General features: G+C 53.2%; 1 protein-coding gene across 4 annotated transcripts in view; it reads left to right on the top strand.

Annotated features, from left to right (window-relative positions):
* Positions 1–20,341, top strand: part of LOC119956448 (epidermal growth factor receptor kinase substrate 8-like protein 1) — a 97,473-nt gene that overhangs the window by 32,569 nt on the left and 44,563 nt on the right. For 2 of the 4 annotated variants that reach the window (XM_038783698.1, XM_038783697.1), the window contains exons 3-4: positions 3,572–3,609; positions 18,989–19,053. In XM_038783698.1, coding sequence (XP_038639626.1) covers positions 3,572–3,609; positions 18,989–19,053 — 103 coding nt within the window. Of the gene's footprint in view, positions 1–3,571; positions 3,610–7,108; positions 7,277–18,623; positions 18,643–18,988; positions 19,054–20,341 lie in introns of those variants that run through there. The other 2 variants (XM_038783700.1, XM_038783701.1) reach the window with 2 other exon arrangements.

The raw sequence follows: 20,341 nt of genomic DNA, 5'->3' as shown, positions 1-20,341 counted from the left end.
CCTGCGTGGGTTTCGCCCCCACAACCCAAAGATGTGCAGGGTAGGTGGATTGGCCGCGCTAAATTGCCCCTTAATTGAAAAAAAAAAATAATTGGGCACTCTAAATTAAAAAAAACACTGTTGCTTCACAGCTCCAGGGACCCGGTTTCGATTCCCGGCTTGGGTCACTGTCTGTGCGGAGTCTGCACGTTCTCCCCCGTGTCTGCGTGGGTTTCCTCCGGGTGCTCCGGTTTCCTCCCACAAGCCCCGAAAGACGTGCTTGTTAGGTGAATTGGACATTCTGAATTCTCCCTCGGTGTACCTGAACAGGTGCCGGAGTGTGGCGACTAGGGGCTTTTGACAGTAACTTCATTGCAGTGTTAATGTAATGTGACAATAATAAAGATCATTATTATGATTCCTGAATGTCAATCAAACCTCCATTTTGCTCCCACTTCCAGAATTTTTACGACTCTCCAAACGTCTCCAATAATTAAAAAAAAATAAAACTTTGGGCGCAATCTAATGGAATGTTTTCCACGTGTCTGCTGGAAGTTTCTCCCTGACTCTGTCAGCGATTTCCCCGCCACTATCTCACCCCCACTCAGGGCACCACTAACCAACCCCGCCGTCGTCGTCAACGGGATCTCCCGCAAAGCAACAGTGCTAACCACTGCGCTTCCCTGCCGCCCAAAATTGGTGACACTGTTAATAATTGACCACTTTCGGGCCTCAGTTGGGATGAGGGCTGACTGAGGCCTGGCGCACTCCTTCCTAAAATTGGTCAGGGTGGGCAGGAATCCAGCGGGAAGTCTGTCTGAGGAATTGTGCTCTCAGCCGACAACCCCCCCCCCCCCCCCCCCCCCCGCACACACCTGCCTGCGGGGGAGTGTTAAATTCTGCCAACGGACGTAATAAAATGGCGTTCAGGAAACGTCCCAGTGGGCCCTGTCAATGAGTCTTCTCCCCCCCCCCCCCCCCCCCCCCCCCCCCAGCGTTCCCTTCAAACGAGCGGGTCTCAAAATGTCGTCTGTACAAGACAAAGTTCCAAAACCCTCACCCCCCACCACCCGCGGGGCATCACACAGCCAGACCGGCTCCCGCGCGTGCGGCGCGGGTTGACATGAGCGTCAGCAACAGCCGTGTCGTTGAGACTGATGTCCCAGTCGGTTTTGTCCGATTAATCAGAACGTAAGATAAATATTAGTTTCTTCGGAAGGTTATTGTGGGCTATTTATTTCAGGGGGAGAGGCCGGAGTAGTTACGTCACTGGACTGGTAATCCGGAGGCCCCAGGTTAATTATCCGGGGGCGTGGGTTCAAATCCCATCACGGCAGCTGGTGGAATTCAATAAAATCTGATCATTGAGAATCCAACCTCCTTATTGGTGACCATGAAACCATTGTCGATTGTGGTAAAACCCCATCTGGTTCACTCATGGCCCTTTAGGGAGGGAAATCTGCCGTCCTTTCCCTGGTCTGGCCTACACGTGACTCCAGACCCACAGCCACGTGGTTGACTTATAACTGCCCCTCTCTGAAATGGCCGAGCGAGACACTCAGTTCAAGGGGCAATTAGGGCTGGGCAACTAATGCCGACCTTGCCCAGCGACGCCCAGGAAATAATTAATTTTAAAAATGTATCCCACATGTTAGACTGTTTCAGATACACATGTGTTATTACTGTTTATAAAATGAAACGTCCTTTGGGTCATAATGTGCTTATGAAATATAAAGTGAATGCATTTAAGTCTAGCAGCGTAAAGCGGCTAAAATATTTATCGCCTCCGCATTCGTTAAGTGAAGCTCCCGTTTAATTCGGATGAGTTTTTTAATTTTTCGGCGGGTGAGCACAGGTGGGGTAGGAAGGGTAGGTGGTCCATGGGGGTCCTGGGCCCCACATGTGAGGGCCCAGGGATGAAGTACTGGAGGGCCACCGTCCAAGGTGGGGCATGGGCCTGACCGCGCGGCATTCCGGAACATCCCGGGTTTCCTCCGGGTACTCCGGTTTCCTCCCACAGTCCAAAGATGTGCGGGTTGGGTGGATTGGCCGTGATAAATTGCCCTTAGAATTGAGAACAGTACAGCACAGAACAGGCCCTTCGGCCCTCGATGTTGTGCCGAGCAATGATCACCCTACTCAAACCCACGTATCCACCCTATACCCGTAACCCAACAACCCCCCCCTTAACCTTACTTTTTTGGACACTACGGGCAATTTAGCATGGCCAATCCACCTAACCCGCACATCTTTGGACTGTGGGAGGAAACCGGAGCACCCAGAGGAAACCCACGCAGACACGGGGAGGACGTGCAGACTCCGCACAGACAGTGACCCAGCCGGGAACCGAACCTGGGACCCTGGAGCTGTGAAGCATTGATGCTAACCACCATGCTACCGTGCTGTCCAAAATTCTATGATTAACCTAGGATAATAGTTCGGCACAACATCGTGGGCCGAAGGGCCTGTTCTGTGGTGTATTTCTCTATTCTACACTGAGCATCGAATAGGCTGCCCGCGAGCAAGAGAAGCGAAAGAGAATCATGCTCGCGGTGGGTGAGGGAGGGGTGAAGGGGGGGGGGGGGGGGGGGGGGGGGGGTGGGAGTTGGGTTGGGGGGGGGTTAAGGATTTCCTCTTCTCCTTATTGAGTTTATTCGCACCATAGAGCCACACTCAGGACTGTTTGAGCCACACAGATTGGATGCTCCCCTGGGAGTACTTGGTGTTCTGTTAGTTTGACAATGGGTCAAATTGTCAGACAGCAGGGGAGGGAAAAAACACTATGAGGTTATCGTCAAATTTTTAAACTTGACCCGAGGTCACGGAGTGAAAAAAAAAACAACTAGTCAAGCTGTGTTCACGTATGTGTGTGCACATGTGTTGGTGTGTGTGTGTGTGCACACATATGTTGGGGTGAGTCCACATGTGGTGGTGTGTGTATCCCCACTATAGGAGAGACCATCCCACAAGAACCCCCCACCACAGAGCCCCCCCACCAGAGACCACCCCCATTACAGAGCCCCCCCCACCAGAGACCACCCCATCACAGAGACCCTGCCCCGACTGAGCACTCCAAACGGAGACAGTGACAAAAACTTACCTGTACCCTAAACCTGCTGCCTCAGACAGAGGAAGCAGCACCTGAAAATTCCTAGAAATGGGAAACCCCGTCAGCTGGATTCAAACCCCCTCAGATCTTTAATTCACGTCAAGGAGGAGAAACTGAGATGAGGAGTGACTACTTCACTGTTGAATCTTTGGGATTTTCCACCCCAGAGTGTAATGGGCGCTCCACCCATCAACATATTTAAGTCTTGGGGAGAGGCAGCTTTCTGGCCGCCCGGGGAATCATGGGAAACGGGGAAGCAGGCGGGAGAGTGGGGTTGAAGCCCAACGCCGTCCATGATCGAACTGAACGGCGGGGCCGGCTCGATGGGCCGAATGACCCACTCCGGCTGGTTCTCTTGTGGTCTCCAGACGGAAATTCCCGTTGGAAAAACCCTTAGCAGCGCAGCGAGCGCCGAGTACGGCAGGAAAATAGGTGACCAGATCGGAGGTAATTTTTAAAAAATATTTTTCTTTTATGTTGCAGTGAGAAGTCATCCAAGACCAGCGGCAAGTCCTTATACGGTAAGTTGCATCAGGAGCCTACCTCGCTCGGCTGCGATGGGAATCGTTTGAGGATGAGGTGGTTGGGGCCTATAGTCCAGGCTTCCAGTAAGCCTGAGGGAGTGAGAAAGGGGACCATGCGAATCCATGGCCAGAGGAAGCAGGCTAAACTCAACAACATTGAGGGGCTGTGTTATGGGCCCAGGGTTTAGAGAACCCCAAAGTGTATCATGGAGTTCACCTAACCCACAAATTTCACTAGATTGTGGTATGGGGAGCACACGGCCCACTCTACAGATGTGGTACAGCAGAAATGGAAAAGTATTTTTTTAAAAGCAAAACAATGTTTATTCTATGAACGCAATTTAACCTTTTTAAAACATACAGTGAACATCTTAGCAACCAATAATTAAAATACAACCCCCAAAGACTACAACACTAAGTAATCCTTTAAGCTTTCATTTTAACATCCATATGACTTAAAACACCTTTCAGCCCTGACCATATCCACACCTGAGGGCTTTCTCGACCCCCCCCCCCTTCTATAGACACAGTGCAGAAATGGCCCTTCAGCCCATCGAGTCTGCATCGCCATGTGAAGAAAAACACCTGACCTGCCTCCCTAATCCCATTTGCCAGCACTTGGCCCATCGCCTTGAATGTTACGATGTGCAAAGTGCTCCCTCGCTCAATGCTGTCCACTCCCCCCTCGATCATATTGACTCTGATTTATTCCCCCCCCCCCCTTCCCAACCCGACCACTAGAGGTTGTTCTTCATGTGTGAACCCGGCCAACCCAACAACAGCCTCTCGTTCACAAGGCTGCCCACCTCTGTGAGGGTAGCCTCCGGGGGGGACACCCTCCCTCCACAGCCCAAGACTTCAGAGATCACGCTTCATTCAATCTGCTGATGCATCAGCGATGTCTGCCCCAAGGACACAAGAATTGGGAGCAGGAGTAGGAAATCCGGCCCCTCGAGCCTGTTCCGCCCGCCATTCACGAAGATCATGCCCACTCTGACTGCGCTCTCAACTCCTGAGGCACTCCCAATTACGACGCGAGAGCGAGGCCGGTAATCAAAGGCTTCACTATACAGAGAACAGGACAGCATTCGAGAGAAGTGTGCTCGCCACATGGAGCCTTATCCTATATACTGTTTCCTGGGGGCGTAGCCAGAGGCGGAGTCCCCCAGGGTTCCAAGCCTCTTAAAGGGGCAAGGTATTAAAGGTCAGGTACCGTTTACGGCAGTTATTAATACCGTTCATCACAACTCCACTCTCCCGCCTGAACCACCCCCCCCACCCCACTCCCCCCCGCCCATGACCCTTGACTCCCTCCCATTCATCGAAAATCTGTCCAATTCAACATTGAATATTCATTTATTGTCACAAGTCGGCTCACATTAACACTGCAATGAAGTTACTGTGAAAAGCCCCTCGTCGCCACACTCCGGCGCCTGTTTGGGTACACAGAGGGAGAATTCAGAATGTCCAATTCACCCAACGAGCACGTCTTTCGGGACTTGTGGGAGGAATCCGGAGCACCCGGAGGAAACCCACGCAGACACGGGGAGAACGCGCAGTCTCCGCACAGACAGTGACCCAAGCCGGGAATCGAACCCGGGTCCCTGGTGCTGTTGATTCCCAGTTTAGCAAAGCCTCAGCCTTAACATTCCCGTCCATTTTTTTTCACCAAACCTCTCACTGCACTCAAAACCCTCCAGTGCAATTATATATTCAGCCAGAGACATTTCGAATGCATGAGCCGTCAGACATGAATGCTTTATCTTCTCTCCCAAGCAAACTCCCTCTGCTGGTGTATACATGTATGGTAGCCTCAAGTGGACAAAATGCAGAATGCATTTCTGATACACTGCCCCTTACCATACCCTCTGTAACCTCCTCCGATCCTTAACCCCACCCATCTACCTTCGATCCATACCCTTTTATACTTTGGGTTCACGAGAATCGGCCCGTCTCAAATTTAGCAGAATTACCTGAGCCAGTGACTACTGTTTTTTTTTAATAAATTTAGATTACCCAATTATTTTTTCCAATTAAGGGGCAATTTAGCACGGCCAATCCACCTACTCTGCACATTTTTGGGTTGTGGGGGCGAAACCCACGCAGACACGGGGAGAATGTGCAAACTCCACACGGACAGTGACCCAGAGCCAGGATCGAACCTGGGACCTCAGCACCGTGAGGCGGTTGTGCTAACCACTAGGCCACCATGCTGCCCTGTGACTATTGTTTTTTGTGTGCGAGGCATCAACACATCGACCACTCTTTCCTAATTCCTGGAGCCATAGAGTTTTACAGCACTGAAAGAGGCCCTTCGGCCCATCGTTTCCGTGACGACCATCGGGCTCCCTATCTATTCTAATCCCACTTTCCAGCACTTGCTCCATCGCCGTGTATGCAATGGTGTATCAAATGCTCATCTAAATGCTCCTTAAAAGCTGTGAGGGTCCCCCCCCCCCCCCCCCCCCCCCCCCCCCCCCACCCGTTCAGGCAGCGAGTTCCAGCTTCCCACCACGCTCTGGGCGAAAAGGATTTTCCTCGGGCACCCCCACCCCCTCACATTTCCCCGTCCACCGTGGTAGAGGGGTCAATCGGGCTAACCACTAGGCCACCGTGCTGCCCGATTGACCCCTCTTCTAAGGGGAAAAATTTCTTCCTATGCACCTCTTCTCTCATGAATGATCTCATACAATCTACAGTGCAGAAGGAGGCCATTCAGCCCATCGAGTCTACACCGGCTCTTGGAAAGAGCACCCGACCCAAGGTCAACACCTCCACCCTATCCCCATAACCCAGTAACCCCACCCAACACTAAGGGCAATTTTGGACACTAAGGGCAATTTATCATGTCCAATCCACCTAACCTGCACATCTTTGGACTGTGGGAGGAAACCGGAGCACCTGGAGGAAACCCACGCAGACATGGGGAGGATGTGACCCAGATAGTGACCCAAGCCGGAATTGAACCTGGGACCCTGGAGCTGTGAAGCAATTGTGCTATTCACAATGCTACCGTGCTGCCCATCGAAATGAAAATCGCTTATTGTCACGAGTAGCCTTCAATGAAGTTACTGTGAAAAGCCCCTAGTCGCCACAGTCCGGCGCCTGTCCGGGGAGGCTGGTACAGGAATCGAACCGTGCTGCTGGCCTGCTTGGTCTGCTTTAAAAGCCAGCGATTTAGCCCAGTGAGCTAAACCAGCCCCTGGTCTTACGGTTATGTCCCATTGTCCAAGATTATAAGCCCCCACCCCCTCACATTTCCCCGTCCACCGTGGTAGAGAATAAACTGACAGAGCCGGTTGGGGGAAAAGGGGGGGTTTGCTGGAGGGTTGTGGAACCTGGGTCTTGTCAGTAATAGCTCTGCAGCTCCCTACATACACATGCCAGGCGCAAGAACGGCGCTGGCAGAGTTAATTCCTGCCTCGCCTTTTTTTCTTCCCCCCCGAATGAAAATTATTGTGTGTGCAATAAAAAGAAAAACCCAGAGAGGTGACGAAACCGTTCGCCTGCTATCTCCTGAGGAACCTCCTATCTGAGGGAGCACGGAGCCTCCCTGTGAGGAGACCGGTTTGACCGGTTCCTCCCGGGGCCACACCAGAGCAAACAGCTCCAAAAGAAAAAAGTCTTTGAGCGTGGTGACGAACTCTGCCGAGCCTGGGAGCAGGTAAAGAATGGAACTTTGTCACACGCTCCGTGTTTGAATTTCAGATGAGAGGGGGGAGAGGGGGGAGTGGGGGGTGGGGGGGGGGGGGGGGGGGGGGGGGGGGGCAATTTGGAAGTTTCTGGAAGTGTGAGAAAACCGCACACAGTCAGGGGGACTGCAATCCTTGGCCAATGTTGCGTTACTTACCCTCCCGGACGTTTTTATTTTGGGCGGGGTAGAGGGCGCTTGAGGGCGACTGCTCCGAGATTTATTTTTGTTTGCCTTTTTTTAAATTCCTTTCCAACCCCGAACGCGGGCTTCAATCAAAGGGGGCTCTGCCCACCCGGCGGGTTGAGGAACAGGAAATGAAATGAAAATCACTTATTGTCACGAGTAGGCTTCAGTGAAGTTACTGTGAAAAGCCCCTAGTCGCCACATTCCGGTACCTGTCCCCGCGGGGGAGGCTGGTACGGGAATCGAACCGTGCTGCTGGCCTGCTTGGTCTGCTTTAAAAGCCGGCGATTTAGCCCAGTGAGCTAAACCAGCCCCTGAGAGAGAGGGAGAGAGAGGGAGAGAGAGAGGGAGAGAGTTAAATTAGCTACACCCTGGGTTTCCTGATGGGAAAGGCGAATGTGCAGAGCCAGGGTTTATGTTCTGTTGTGTGCCCCCTCTTCGACCCACCCCACCCCACCAAACCTCCTCCTCCACTGCCCAAATGGTCTCCACCCACTCTCCCCCGACGCAAACCTATGCGTGAAGAATGAAGTGAGGTGCCCAAGGGGGCAGTTAGGCGCTGGCAAAGTTAGCTTCGCTTCATTGGCGATCAATGCTTTTGGAGATGGAGGTGGTGGTGGGGGGCGGGGGGGGGGGGGGGGGGGGGGGGGGCGGCGGAGGGTGGGGGGGGGGCGGGCGCTCGGAGGGGGGGGGGGAGATGATTTGAGCGGGACAGCATAAAAACAGAGCACCCCCCCACAGACCATTGATCAACTCCAAGGCGGCAGAATAACGTGGGCACAAACACTTCAGCCTAAATCTACATGCCGCACAGATTGAAAAAGTCAGGATCTCCCGTGGAAGACGGAAATGAGGAGGAATTTCTTCTCCCAGAGGGTCATCAGTCTGTGGGAATCTCTCCCCCCCCCAGCGAGCAGTGGAGGCTGCGGATCATTGAAGATACTCCAGGCCGGGTTAGACAGGTTATTCATTGACGATGGAGTCATGGGTTGTTTGCTGGCTGGAAAGTGGTGTTCAGGCCTCAGCCACATCAGCCCCACGATCTTCTTGGAAAAAGCGGGAGCAGGGGCCTCATTCTTGTGTATGTACGTGTCCCCAAATTATTGTATACTCTGCAGTTTTTTGTCAATGGGCAATCAATCGTGACGGCAGGGTGGTGCAGCGGCTAGCACAGTTGCTTCACAGCTCCAGGGTCCCAGGTTCGATTCCCCGCTGGGTCACTGTCTGTGCGGAGTCTGCACGTTCTCCCCATGTCTGCATAGGGGGTGCTCCGGTTTCCTCCCACAGTCCAAAGGTGTGCCAGGTTAGGTGGATTGGCCGCGCTAAAAGATGTGCAGGTGAGGTGGGGTCATTACTGGGGGCAGGGCGGGGAGTGGGCCTGGGCGGGATGCTCTTTCGGAAGGTCGGCGTAGACCCGATGGGCTGAATGGCCCTCCTCCTGCTCTGGAGGAGTTCTATGATTCCAATCGGTGGGTATTGAATTACATTCAGAAAGGAAAGATTTGCATTTGTGTAGCGCCTTTCACAATCTCAGGGCCGCCCAAAGTGACTTTTAGCCAATGAAGTGCTTTTGAAATGCAGGAAACGGGGACAGTTGATTCAGGCACGGCACGAACGGCAATGTGGTCTTGACCAGATCAAGCATCTTTATTTAGTTGGAGAATAAATTTGCCCAGGGCCCTGAGGAAAATTCCCCTGTTCTTCTTCCAATAGCGGCCTGTGGGATCTTTGATAGCCACCTGAGAGGGCAAACAGGGCCTGTTTGAAGTCGCCGCGCTCCCACCAGTACAGCGCCGGAGCGTTAGCCTTCATCGTGTGCTCAAGCCTCTGAAGTAGGAGTTGAACCCACAACCTTCTGGCTCAGAGGAATCTATCGATACACGCCCCGCCCCCCCCTTTGAAAAAGCGGATCTGCGCTCAATCCGGGTTTTCCCTTTAAGGCCCAGGCTCTGGTATCCCAGCGAGGGAGATGGTCGAAGTCGGGTCAGTCAGAGACTAATTGCTGCAATGACGGGATTGTGACCCATCGTGATCACCTGTGGGAGCTTGCTGTGCACCAGCTCACTGCCACCTTTCCGGGACTGTAAAAACATGCTGGGTCATCCATGTGGTCACGCGGAGCGTGACGTTAGCTCAATTCCTTCTGCTCCTGCCCCTGGATTATCTGTGGTGGGCCTCGCCTGCTGCTTAAAGGGGCGCTGTCTCTCGGGTAAAGGGCGTCCTGCCCCAGGAACGAGGAACAGAAGCTGGCATGCCGTGTTATTTCTGTCACGGGTGACGCCAGGCGTGCCCGGATTTGCAATTCAACTTCCCTCTCAGATCAAACTGCAATCAGCAAGATTGTTCGACGTTTGAGCTTTGAAAGTCACATCCAGCGGAGTGAGAAGCAGTTTGAGGGACCGGATTCGCCCCCCCCACCCCCTCCTCCTCCTGCTGCTGCTGCCAGCCGAACCTCTGTTCACTACGGAGAATCGTGCCCCAGGTGTCCGGCACAGGTTGAGCAAAAGGCGGAGGAGCGACTGTCTGCGATTGGAGGGCGTTTGACTCTCAGGTGTTGTGTTTGAGACTTGCATTTATATAGCACCTTTCATAACCTTTCGGCATTCCAAAGGTTACTATTCTAACGTTGGAGATGCAGCCGCCATTGTGCGCTCCCAGATACCCCTATACGATGATGGACAACCAATCCCAAGGGTGGGTCAGTAAATTTACCAACGATACGAAGATTGGTGGAGTTGTGGATAGTGAGGAGGGCTGTTGTCGGCTGCAAAGAGACATAGATAGGATGCAGAGCTGGGCTGAGAAGTGGCAGATGGAGTTTAACCCTGACAAGTGTGAGGTTGTCCATTTTGGAAGGACAAATATGAATGCGGGATACAGGGTTAACGGTAGGGTTCTTGGCCATGTGGAGGAGCAGAGAGATCTTGGGGTCCATGTTCATAGATCTTTGAAAGTTGCCACTCAAGTGGATAGAGCTGTGAAGAAGGCCTATGGTGTGCGAGGGTTCATTAGCAGAGGGATTGAATTTAAGAGCCGTGAGGTGATGATGCAGCTCTACAAAACCTTGGTAAGGCCACATTTGGAGTACTGTGTGCAGTTCTGGTCGCCTCATTTTAGGAAGGATGTGGAAGCTTTGGAAAAGGTGCAAAGGAGATTTACCAGGATGTTGCCTGGAATGGAGAGTAGGTCTTACGAGGAAAGGTTGAGGGTGCTAGGCCTTTTCTATTAGAACGGAGAAGGATGAGGGGCGACTTGATAAAGGTTTATAAGATGATCAGGGGAATCGATAGAGTAGACAGTCAGAGACTTTTTCCCCGGGTGGAACAAACCATTACAAGGGGACATAAATTTAAGGTGAATGGTGGAAGATTATAGGGGGGATGTCAGAGGTAGGTTCTTTACCCAGAGAGTAGTGAATGAAATTAAATGAAAATGAAAAACAAAAATCGCTTATTGTCACGAGTAGGCTTCAATGAAGTTACTGTGAAAAGCCCCTAGTCGCCACATTCCGGCGCCTGTTCGGGGAGGCTGGTACGGGAATCGAACCGTGCTGCTGGCCTGCTTGGTCTGCTTTAAAAGCCAGTGATTTAGCCCAGTGAGCTAAACCAACATGGAATGGTGCATGGGGGCATGGAATGCACTGCCTGTGGAAGTAGTTGAGTTGGAAACATTAGGGACCTTCAAGCGGCTATTGGATAGGTACATGGATTACAGTAGAATGATGGGGTGTAGATTAATTTGTTCTTAATCCAGGACAAATGTTTGACACAACATTGTGGGCCGAAGGGCCTGTTCTGTGCTGTATTTTCTATGTTCTATGTCCACTCTGTGGCCAGTTGTTGGTTGAGGGGTAAATGCTGACCCAGGTCACCAGGGAGAGTCTTGCTTGTCCTCTTCCTCAGAATTGAAGGGGGGTCTTCCGCGCCCACCTGAGAGGGCAGAGGGGGGGGGGGGGATCCTGTTTCACATCCCGTCCGAAAGACGGCACCTCCGACAGCGCAGCGATCCCTCAGCACCGCGCTGGAGGGGGGGATCTGACTGGTCTCCGTGCCCACCTCTCCCGAGAGGTTTATTGTCAGGGAGTAGGCCCATCCTCAGTCGACGCCCAGCTCTCCCCACTAATCTGAGGTTGCCAACCGAGCTGGAGTGAGCTTTCCGGAAAGTTCCAAGTTGCAAACTGGGTGCCGGACGTCTCATTTTCCCTCACTGCATCTGTCACTCGAGATAGGTTATAATTCCAGTCGAGGAGATCACAGAATTTGGGGTTTATATTCTCCATTAACCGCAGCCTACACGTTTCCCGCTTGTCCAGGTTTTAGACAATCGAGCGGCAATTGGCCCTCGGCCTCACAGAGCTCTTGACAAATGCCCTCTGGGGGAGAATGATCAATCTAGAGGTAAACCCGACGAGCTTCGCACTGCGAGCAGAGACACGTCTCTTAAGATTCGCCGTCTCTGCCCCCAAGTCGATGCTGGAAGGAAAAAAGTAGGAGGGGTTGAAAAGAGCCTCCATTTACATAGCGCCTATCGAGGCCTCAAGACGGCCTACACAGCCAGCAAGTTAATTTTGCAGTGGGGTCGCCGGAAGAAAACACGGCGGACGATTCGCCCGTAGCCAGCTGCCAGACAGCCAAACCATTTTCCAGGTAGGCATGAGCCACCATTCAGGAAGACCATGGGACAGTTGACTTGGGAAGTGGAATAATCTCCCAGTAGGGACAATTTTTCCACGGGGTTTCGGGGTTGGGATCTCAAACGGCCATTGGTGAAGTGGGAGGCCAGATTCCAATTTATTCATAGAATAAAACATTGCAAACATGTGACTCCGAACTCCACCCCAGCATCGGTAACTGTCTCTTTGTATGTTTGGTGGTCCGTTTCGTTCAGTTGGTTCGTGTTTCACAGCGAGGCCAGCAGCGTGGGTTCAGTTCCCCGTACCAGCTGTGGCCCTGTCTTCTCAACCTTGCCCCTGGCCTGAGGTGTGGCGATCCTCGGGTTAAATCACCACCAGTCAGCTCTCCCCCCTCAAAGGGGAAAGCAGCCGAGGGTCACCTGGGAGAATGGCAACTTCTACTTTGCATCTTATACGCTTGGATTGGATTTGTTTATTGTCACGTGCACTGAGGTACAGTGAAAAGTATTTTTCTGCGAGCAGCTCAACGGATCATGTAGTTCATGAAAAGAAAAGAAAATAAAAGAAAATACATAATAGGGCAACACAAGGTACACGTTGGGCGGGTTTTGCCGTAATCGGTAGGGCGGGCCACTCCGGCGAGAAGGAGTGGCGTGAACCACTCCGGCGTCGGGCCACCCCAAAGGTGCGGAATCCGCCGCACTTTCAGGGGCTAGGCTGGCCGCAGGATGGTTTGCGCCGTGCCGGCCGGCAGGGAAGGGGCTTGGCACCACGCCAACCGGCACCGAAGGGCCCCCGCCGGCCAGCGCGAGTTGGCGTGTGCTGGCGTCACCCCAGCGCATGCGCAGAGGGCTTAGTCTCCGCACCGGCCATGGCAGACCGCTCCAGCCACCGGTGCGGAAGAATAGAGTGCCCCCCACGGCACAGTCCCGCCCGCGGATCGGTGGGCCCCGACCGCGGGCCAGGCCACCGTGGGGGCACCCCCCCCCCGGGGTTCAGATCCCCCCGCGCCCCCCTCCCCCCCCCCTCGAGAACCCCGGAGGCCGCCCGTGCCAACAGGTCCCGCCGGTCAGGACCTACTCTAATTTACGCCGGCAGGACCGGGAAAAAAACGGGCGGCCGATGGGCCCATCGCGGGCCGGAGAATCACCGGGGGGACCGCTGCCAACGGCCCCCGACCGGTGCGGCGCGATTCCCACCACCCCGCCAAATCTCCGGCGCCAGAGAATTCGGCAGCTGGTGGGGGTGCGATTCACGCCGCTCCCCCCCCCCCCCCCCCCCCCCGGCGATTCTCCGACCCGGCGGGAGGGGGGGGTTGGAGAATCCCGTCCAATGTAACTACCTAACACCGGCATCGGTTGAAGCATACAGGGGTGTAGTGTTAATGAGGTCAGTACATAAGAGGGTCGTTTAGGAGTCTGGTAACAGCGGGGAAGACGCTGTTTTTGAGTCTGTTGGTGCATGTTCTCAGACTTCTGTATCTCCTGCTCGATGGAAGGGATTGGAAGAGTGAGTTAGCCGGGTGGGAGGGGTCTTTGATTATGCTGTCCGCGATCCCCAGGCAGCGGGAGGTATAGACGGAGTCAATGGATGGTGTTGTGTTCTGCTGCTTCGGTTAACACAGGCTGCTACTTGATGCAGTCTTAACTAAAGGATGCTCCAGACTCTGAAATAAGTTCATCGTGTTTATTGAACACAGTTCTCAAATGAGTTTGACTCTTTGCTAATCTAACTGTAGTAACTCAGTCTAACTGTACCAGCTTGCTCTAAGCCACGTGCTGGGGTGTGATGCTGCTGATCAACTCTGACTTACTCTCTAGATGTCTGTCTGCGGATAGAGGCAGGGTGTGAGTGCCTCATCCCTTCTCTGGCGTTTATGTCATGCCCCCTTGTGGTGATGCCACCTCTGAGTGTCCTGACTGCCCATTGGTTGTGTCCTATTCTGAGTGTTCATTGGTTGCATGTTTGCATATCATGACAGATGGGGGAGGCAGGTTCGTGTGATGGACTGGGCGGTGCTCACGACTCTCTGAAGTTTCTTGCAGTCTTGGGCCAAGCAGTTGCCGCACCAGGCTGTGATGCAGCTGGATAGGATGCTCTCTATCCACTGAAGCAGTCACCCAATTGAAGGCTTCCAGCTGTATGTACAAAACCTGAACTTATATAACTAACAGGGACGGGTTAATCTTTAGCATTCTGCTGGAACGATTGAAACAGCCTTTGTTGGGGCAGGGTAGTAGGACCACAGATCTTCATTGCCCTCTCCTACACCTGACTTGCGGGTCAGTCCAGTGATACCAATACCAGCCTACAGCTGAGCAGTGTTGCCAGGAGCAGGTAGCAGTAGTTGACAGGAAATCGCAGCACCAGCATTCCGCAAGGGTCTCAACAGGCGATTGATTGATACAATCAAATGGGGTTTTGAGTTACACACACACACACAAGCTGTCTATTGAAATCAGACACTATCTCCTCTGCCAACGATAGACATTGACTGTGTCGCCAAATTGGTTCCTTTCATTTACCCGTGGCTTTGCTGGTATCTGTTTCGAGGATGAATAATCGTTCCTGGAATGAAAGTAAACGAGGCAAAGCGATAACTTTGACTGGCCGAGGAATGACAGGCAGGCATGGATTGTTTTTGGATGTTTTTTGTTTCCTATCCCCCCCCCCCCCCCCCCCCCCCTCTCAGGGTTGGCTCCATGGGTGGTCTACGGGTCCCGTAGGCTCTTGCCCCCTTTGGGCAGGCCAGCCTCGAGGGGCAGCACCGACAGGCCACTCGGCCAGGGCAGGGCAGGCATCAGAATCACCGAATTGGCACAGCTCAGAAGGAGGCCATTCGGAATGCCTTCTCCAGCTCTCCAAGTGCGCATTTCACCTCGATCCGTTCTCCTGCCTCTCCCCATAACCGTGCAGATTGTCTATTTCCAAAACAAGCGCCCCATTCCCTCGAGTTCTCGTGTAAATACTTCTTTAATGTTGTGGGGGTTTCCCGCCTGTCTCACCCTTTCAGACAGCGAGTTCCAGATTCGCACCACCCACTGGGTGAAGAGCTCAAATCATCTCCAAATCTATAATATCCTCTCTGGACCCATCATGGTTTTGCATACTTCCATCAAATCTCCCCTCGGCCTCCTTTTCTCCAAGGAAGTGAGTCCCAACTTCTTCAATCTATCTACGAAACGGAAGTTCCTCATCCCTGGGATCGTCCACTCCTGCACTCCCTCCAAAGCCTTTATTTTGTCTGGCCCCTCGCTGCTGCCCAGACCAAAGTGAATCATTTCACATTTCTCTGCATTTAACTTCATCTGCCACCTCTCTGCCCCTCCCAGCAACCAGCCTGTGTTCTTTCAAAGTTCTACATCGTCCTCCTCACATTTCAACGCTTCCCAAGTTTTGCATCACCTGCAATTTATGAAATTTTCCCCATACCACCAAGTTCGAGGGCGTCACTGTATCAGGAAAAACAGATGTCCCAATGCTGACCCCAGTTCTGCTCAGATACAACACATCTGTCTTGCACAGGTGCCACCTCCCCCACCCTTTCACGGGGCACAGTGGTTAGCGCTGCTGCCTCACGGCGCGAGGGACCCGTGTTCGATTCCGGGCGTGGGTAACTGACTGTGTGTACATTGCACGTTCTCCCCGTGTCTGCGTGGGTTTTCCTCCAGATGCTCCAGTTTCCTCTCACAGTCCAAAGATGTGCGGTTGGGTGGATTGGCCGTGCTAAATTGCCCCTTGGTGTCCAAAGATTAGGTGGACTGCGGTTTGGGGCGGGGGTGTGGACCAAGGTTAGGATGCTCTTTGGAGGATCTGTGCAGACTCGATGGGCCGAATGGCCTCCTTCCGTACTGCAGGGATTCTATGATTCAGAGGAATAATATAATAATCTTAAAATAATCTTTATTGTCACAAGTAGGCTTACATTAACACTGCAATAATGTTACTGTGAAAAGCCCTAAGTCACCACACTCCGGCGCCTGTTCGGGTACACGGAGGGAGAATTCAGAATGTCCAAATTACCTAACAAGCACGTCTTTTGGGGCTAGTGGGAGGAAACCGGAGCATCCGGAGGAAACCCACGCAGACACGGGGAGAACGCGCAGACTCCGCACAGACAGTGACCCAGGGGAATTGAACCTGGGTCCCTGGCGCTGTGAAGCAACACTGCTAACCACTGTGCTACCGTGCCACCCCTGTAAATGTAAAGGCCTCCCTCCTGCACCATCTTTACAGCCACGCATTCCTCCGCCTTATCCTTCTAAAAGTAATCATCCAGGGATTATTACTTTCGAGCTCCTGCTTATTAATTTTCTATTTGGCCCCCTAAATCCTGACTACAGAAGCACATGTCCCCTTTCCACTTATGTTGTTGGTAGCAATGTGGACCATGAGTGCTGATTGTTCACCCTCCCCACTCAGGGTGCTCCGTGATATATTTTTTCCGATTAATTCAGGGGATGTGGGCGCTGCTGGATGCTCCATCATTTATTGCCCATCCCCAATTGTCCTGAATCTGAGGCCATTCGGGAGTCAACCACATTGCGTGAGTCTGGAGTCACATTTCGTGAACCAGATAGGCCCTTACGACAACCGACAATGGTCTCACGGTCCTCCTTTAGACTCCCCATCCACCCTGGCAGGATTCGAACCTGGGACCCCGGAGCATTACCCTGGATCTCTGGATTCCTAGTCCGGTGATGATGCCACGACACCGCTGCCTCCCTGGCCCTGGAACCCAGGAGGCAACACCCTATCCTGGACCGCCCTGGTGGTCAATCATTCCCTTTCTCCCCAGCCTCCTGTTAAACTGTGGGGGTGACCACATCGATAAAATGTGGGAACCCACACACGGCTCCCAGCCTCATCGACGTGACTCCAGCTGCTGCTCAGGCTCTGCAAACCAGAGTTCAAGCTGTTGCAACTGCTGACACATCCTGCACACCTGGTTATCCAGAACACGGGAAGCGCCCTGGAGTTCCCACGTTGCACAGGATGTGCACTGTCGAGGGTGGAACAGCCGTGCCATTCCATTACTTATGATTTAAACTTGCTATTACCAAAAAATATATATTAAAACACTCTACTAGTACTGATAAATGCTACTAATAATTAACAGAAGTTATTAGTTGCAATAATTCTTGTTTAAAAGTAAAAGATGAAAGGCAATAGTCACATGCTGGTCACTTGTTCCTTATTATTCGTACCTAATATTTTTAATCTACCCCTGTTGTTGACAATCGGGCCCTAAGCGGCAGGCAACACTCACCTTAGCCAATCAATTTAGGATTTTTCTGCAATGTTCTACACCTTGGTCTCGATTTCCTAAGTTGGCCCTGGGGGGGGGGGGGGGGGGGGGGGGGGGGCAGTCCCTTGGAATTCCACCCCCATCACCACCCTTCCCCCCTCACCCCACCACGACCCCCGGCTCCTGGAACTCCCCATCCCCTTCCCCGAAACCTGGGGTTCACTCGGGTAAGTGGTCCAGCCAACCAACCCCCTGAACGGGATCAGGGGTGGCCGCAAACAGGGCGACCTTGCATTCATATAGCGCCGTTCGCAACCTCGGGATGCTCCAGAGCTGCCTTACACACCAAGGGTGCGCTTTGGAAGTGCAGCTACTGCTGCGGTGTAGGAGGGGGTGGCAACCAATTTATGCACAGCAAGCTCTCTCAAGCAAACACTGTGATAGTGACCAGTTAGTCCAACTTATTGATGTCGATTGAGAGGTAAATATTTGCCAGCACACCAGATGGACTTCCCGTCTTCCCCTCCCCCTCCCTCCCCTCACCATGTCCAATATATATGTGTCTACAGCTGTCAGTACAACATGGTCCAATAAATGGACTCACGGTGTCTGAATTATCATAGAATTTACAGTGCAGAAGGAGGCCATTTGGCCCATCGGGTCTGCACCGGCCCTTGGAAAGTGCACCCCCATTTAAGCCCACACTTCCACCCTTTCCCCGTAACCCAGCAACCCTACCTAACTAAGGGGCAATTTGTGCTTGGTCAATCCCACCTAACCTGCGCGTCTTTGGACCGTGGGAGGAAACCGGAGCACCCGGGGGAAACCCACGCGGACACGGGGGAGAACGTGCAGACTCCGCCACAGACAGTGACCCAAGCCGGGAATCGAACCTCCGGACTCCGGATGCTGTGAAGCGACTGTGCTACAGCGCCGCCCACTGGGGCATGAAGAGCGATCGGTTGGGTGTGGCGGCGGACAACCCGGTGCCCGTCACGCGAGATGCGGAGAGAGGGAGGGGGGGGGGAAACAGCCATCTGTCAGAGAGGTCACTCCCCCCCCCCCACCCCGCCCCCCCCCACCCCCCCTCCCCACCACTCACCACCCACCACCCTCGCCCCCAGTCGTGAACCATTTCTGAGCGAATGGAGAAGCAAATAATTGATCTGGACATATCCCAGGCCCTGCCCTTCCTGGTAAACAGGAACCAGACAGTCTGGTTCGACAAGTAATGTGAGGCTGGCTCGCATTCCCTTTGAGATCTTGCAAAAGGTCACTCTCTGCGACTGAGCGGTTGCTGAAGGCAATTGCCTTCAGCCAGAGAGGGAGGTGGGTGGGGGGGGGGAGGGGAGAGACAGAGAGGGGGAGAGAGAGAGAGAGAGAGAGAGAGAGAGAGAGAGAGAGAGAAAACAGGCCGCAAAAGAAAGAGCAAACATAAATGAATGCGGGGCTGAGCGTTGTTTCGAGGATCAGAAAGTTGCGATAATGAATGTTCCACATTTAGCCAGCCACGCCTGTACCTGCTGAATCTTAGAACCACCAGGGCGTCACTAAGCCAGTCTGTTCCTGTTGCTGTTGTCACCTCTGGCCCTCAATGTTCCCTTATTTTGTATTGCAGAACAGAGGAAGAAATATTCGAATTCCAACTTTATAATGGACGATCATTCTCAGTACAACGTGAACGTAAGTTGCCTCATTCGCCTCGACAGGTTTTTACTGGCATTGCCAGAATTGAAAGGCCCTTTTATTTTTAGATCCAGGATTTTTTTTTTCTTCCTCATTCCAATGCTTCCTCGGAGCCACCTCACAGTGCTGAAGGAGGCCATTCGGCCCATCGGGTCTCTGCCCACCCTCTGAAAGAGCATCCCAATCGAGGCCCACTCCCCCCCCCCCCCCCCCCCCCCCCCCCCCCCGCCCTCGTCCTCGTAACCCAGAAACCCCACCTATTGTTTTTGGACACTAAGGGCAATTTATCGTGGCCAATCCACCTAACCTGGTTTAGCACAGGGCTAAATCACTGGCTTTGAAAGCAGGCCAGCAGCACGGTTCGATTCCCGTACCGGCCTCCCCGAACAGGCGCCGGAATGTGGCGACTAGGGGCTTTTCACAGTAACTTCATTGAAGCATACTCGTGACGATAAGCAATTTTCATTTCATTTCATTTGAACCTGCACATCTTTGGACTGTGGGAGGAAACCGGAACACCCGGAGGAAACCCGCGCGGACACGGGGAGAACGTGCCAACTCCGCACTGACAGTGACCCAGCCGGGAATCGAACCTGGCACCCCGGCACTGTGCCACCGTTCCACCTTCTCCTGCCTTTTTCTCGACACCAGCCTGAAGCATCCAACCCCTCCAGATTCTCACACCTGTAATTAAAGGCTGCCTCTGACCTGCCCCTTGGTATTATGGTGGGATCAAGTTCCGCCATCATTAAGGGTATCTATATCTCCATCTCCGCCATTGAGCTTCGCCCCATGTTGTTATAAAACCGTCCCTCCTGGCCTTCGTTACCTCGAGGTTTGACCATTCCACCGGCAGATACCTAAAACAAGGATCAGGCCCTTTAAACATGTCGGTGGAGGGGGTAGGGCCTTGAATGAGGGAGTCCTGAACAAAATCTGGAGCCTGGGCAATACCGGGTCTACCCCCCCCCCCCCCCCCCCCCCCCACTCAGGATCATTCAGTTACTGATTGTTAGCTCAAAGAGATGAACATTTCCAGACGTTTTCCCGCGGAGGCCGGAGAAGTAGGATTGCTCCCTCAACCCCTGACAGCCGCCGTGTTTCCCTCCCCGCTGCCTGATCTAATCCCCTCGTCCCCCGATCACTGGGTCATGCCGCTGTGACGCCACGGGAAGTACGATCGGTGTCGCCAACACGACCTGACGGTGTAGGCCCCGGGAACAATATGAGGCCTGGCTCAGGCCGCTCTGACTGGGTGCCTGGTTCCCCAAAGAGGACCAGACTA

This window comes from Scyliorhinus canicula, chromosome 23, assembly GCF_902713615.1.
Source record: "Scyliorhinus canicula chromosome 23, sScyCan1.1, whole genome shotgun sequence".
In the NCBI taxonomy this organism is placed as follows: Eukaryota; Metazoa; Chordata; class Chondrichthyes; order Carcharhiniformes; family Scyliorhinidae; genus Scyliorhinus; species Scyliorhinus canicula.
This window is presented reverse-complemented; position numbering and strand designations above follow the sequence as displayed.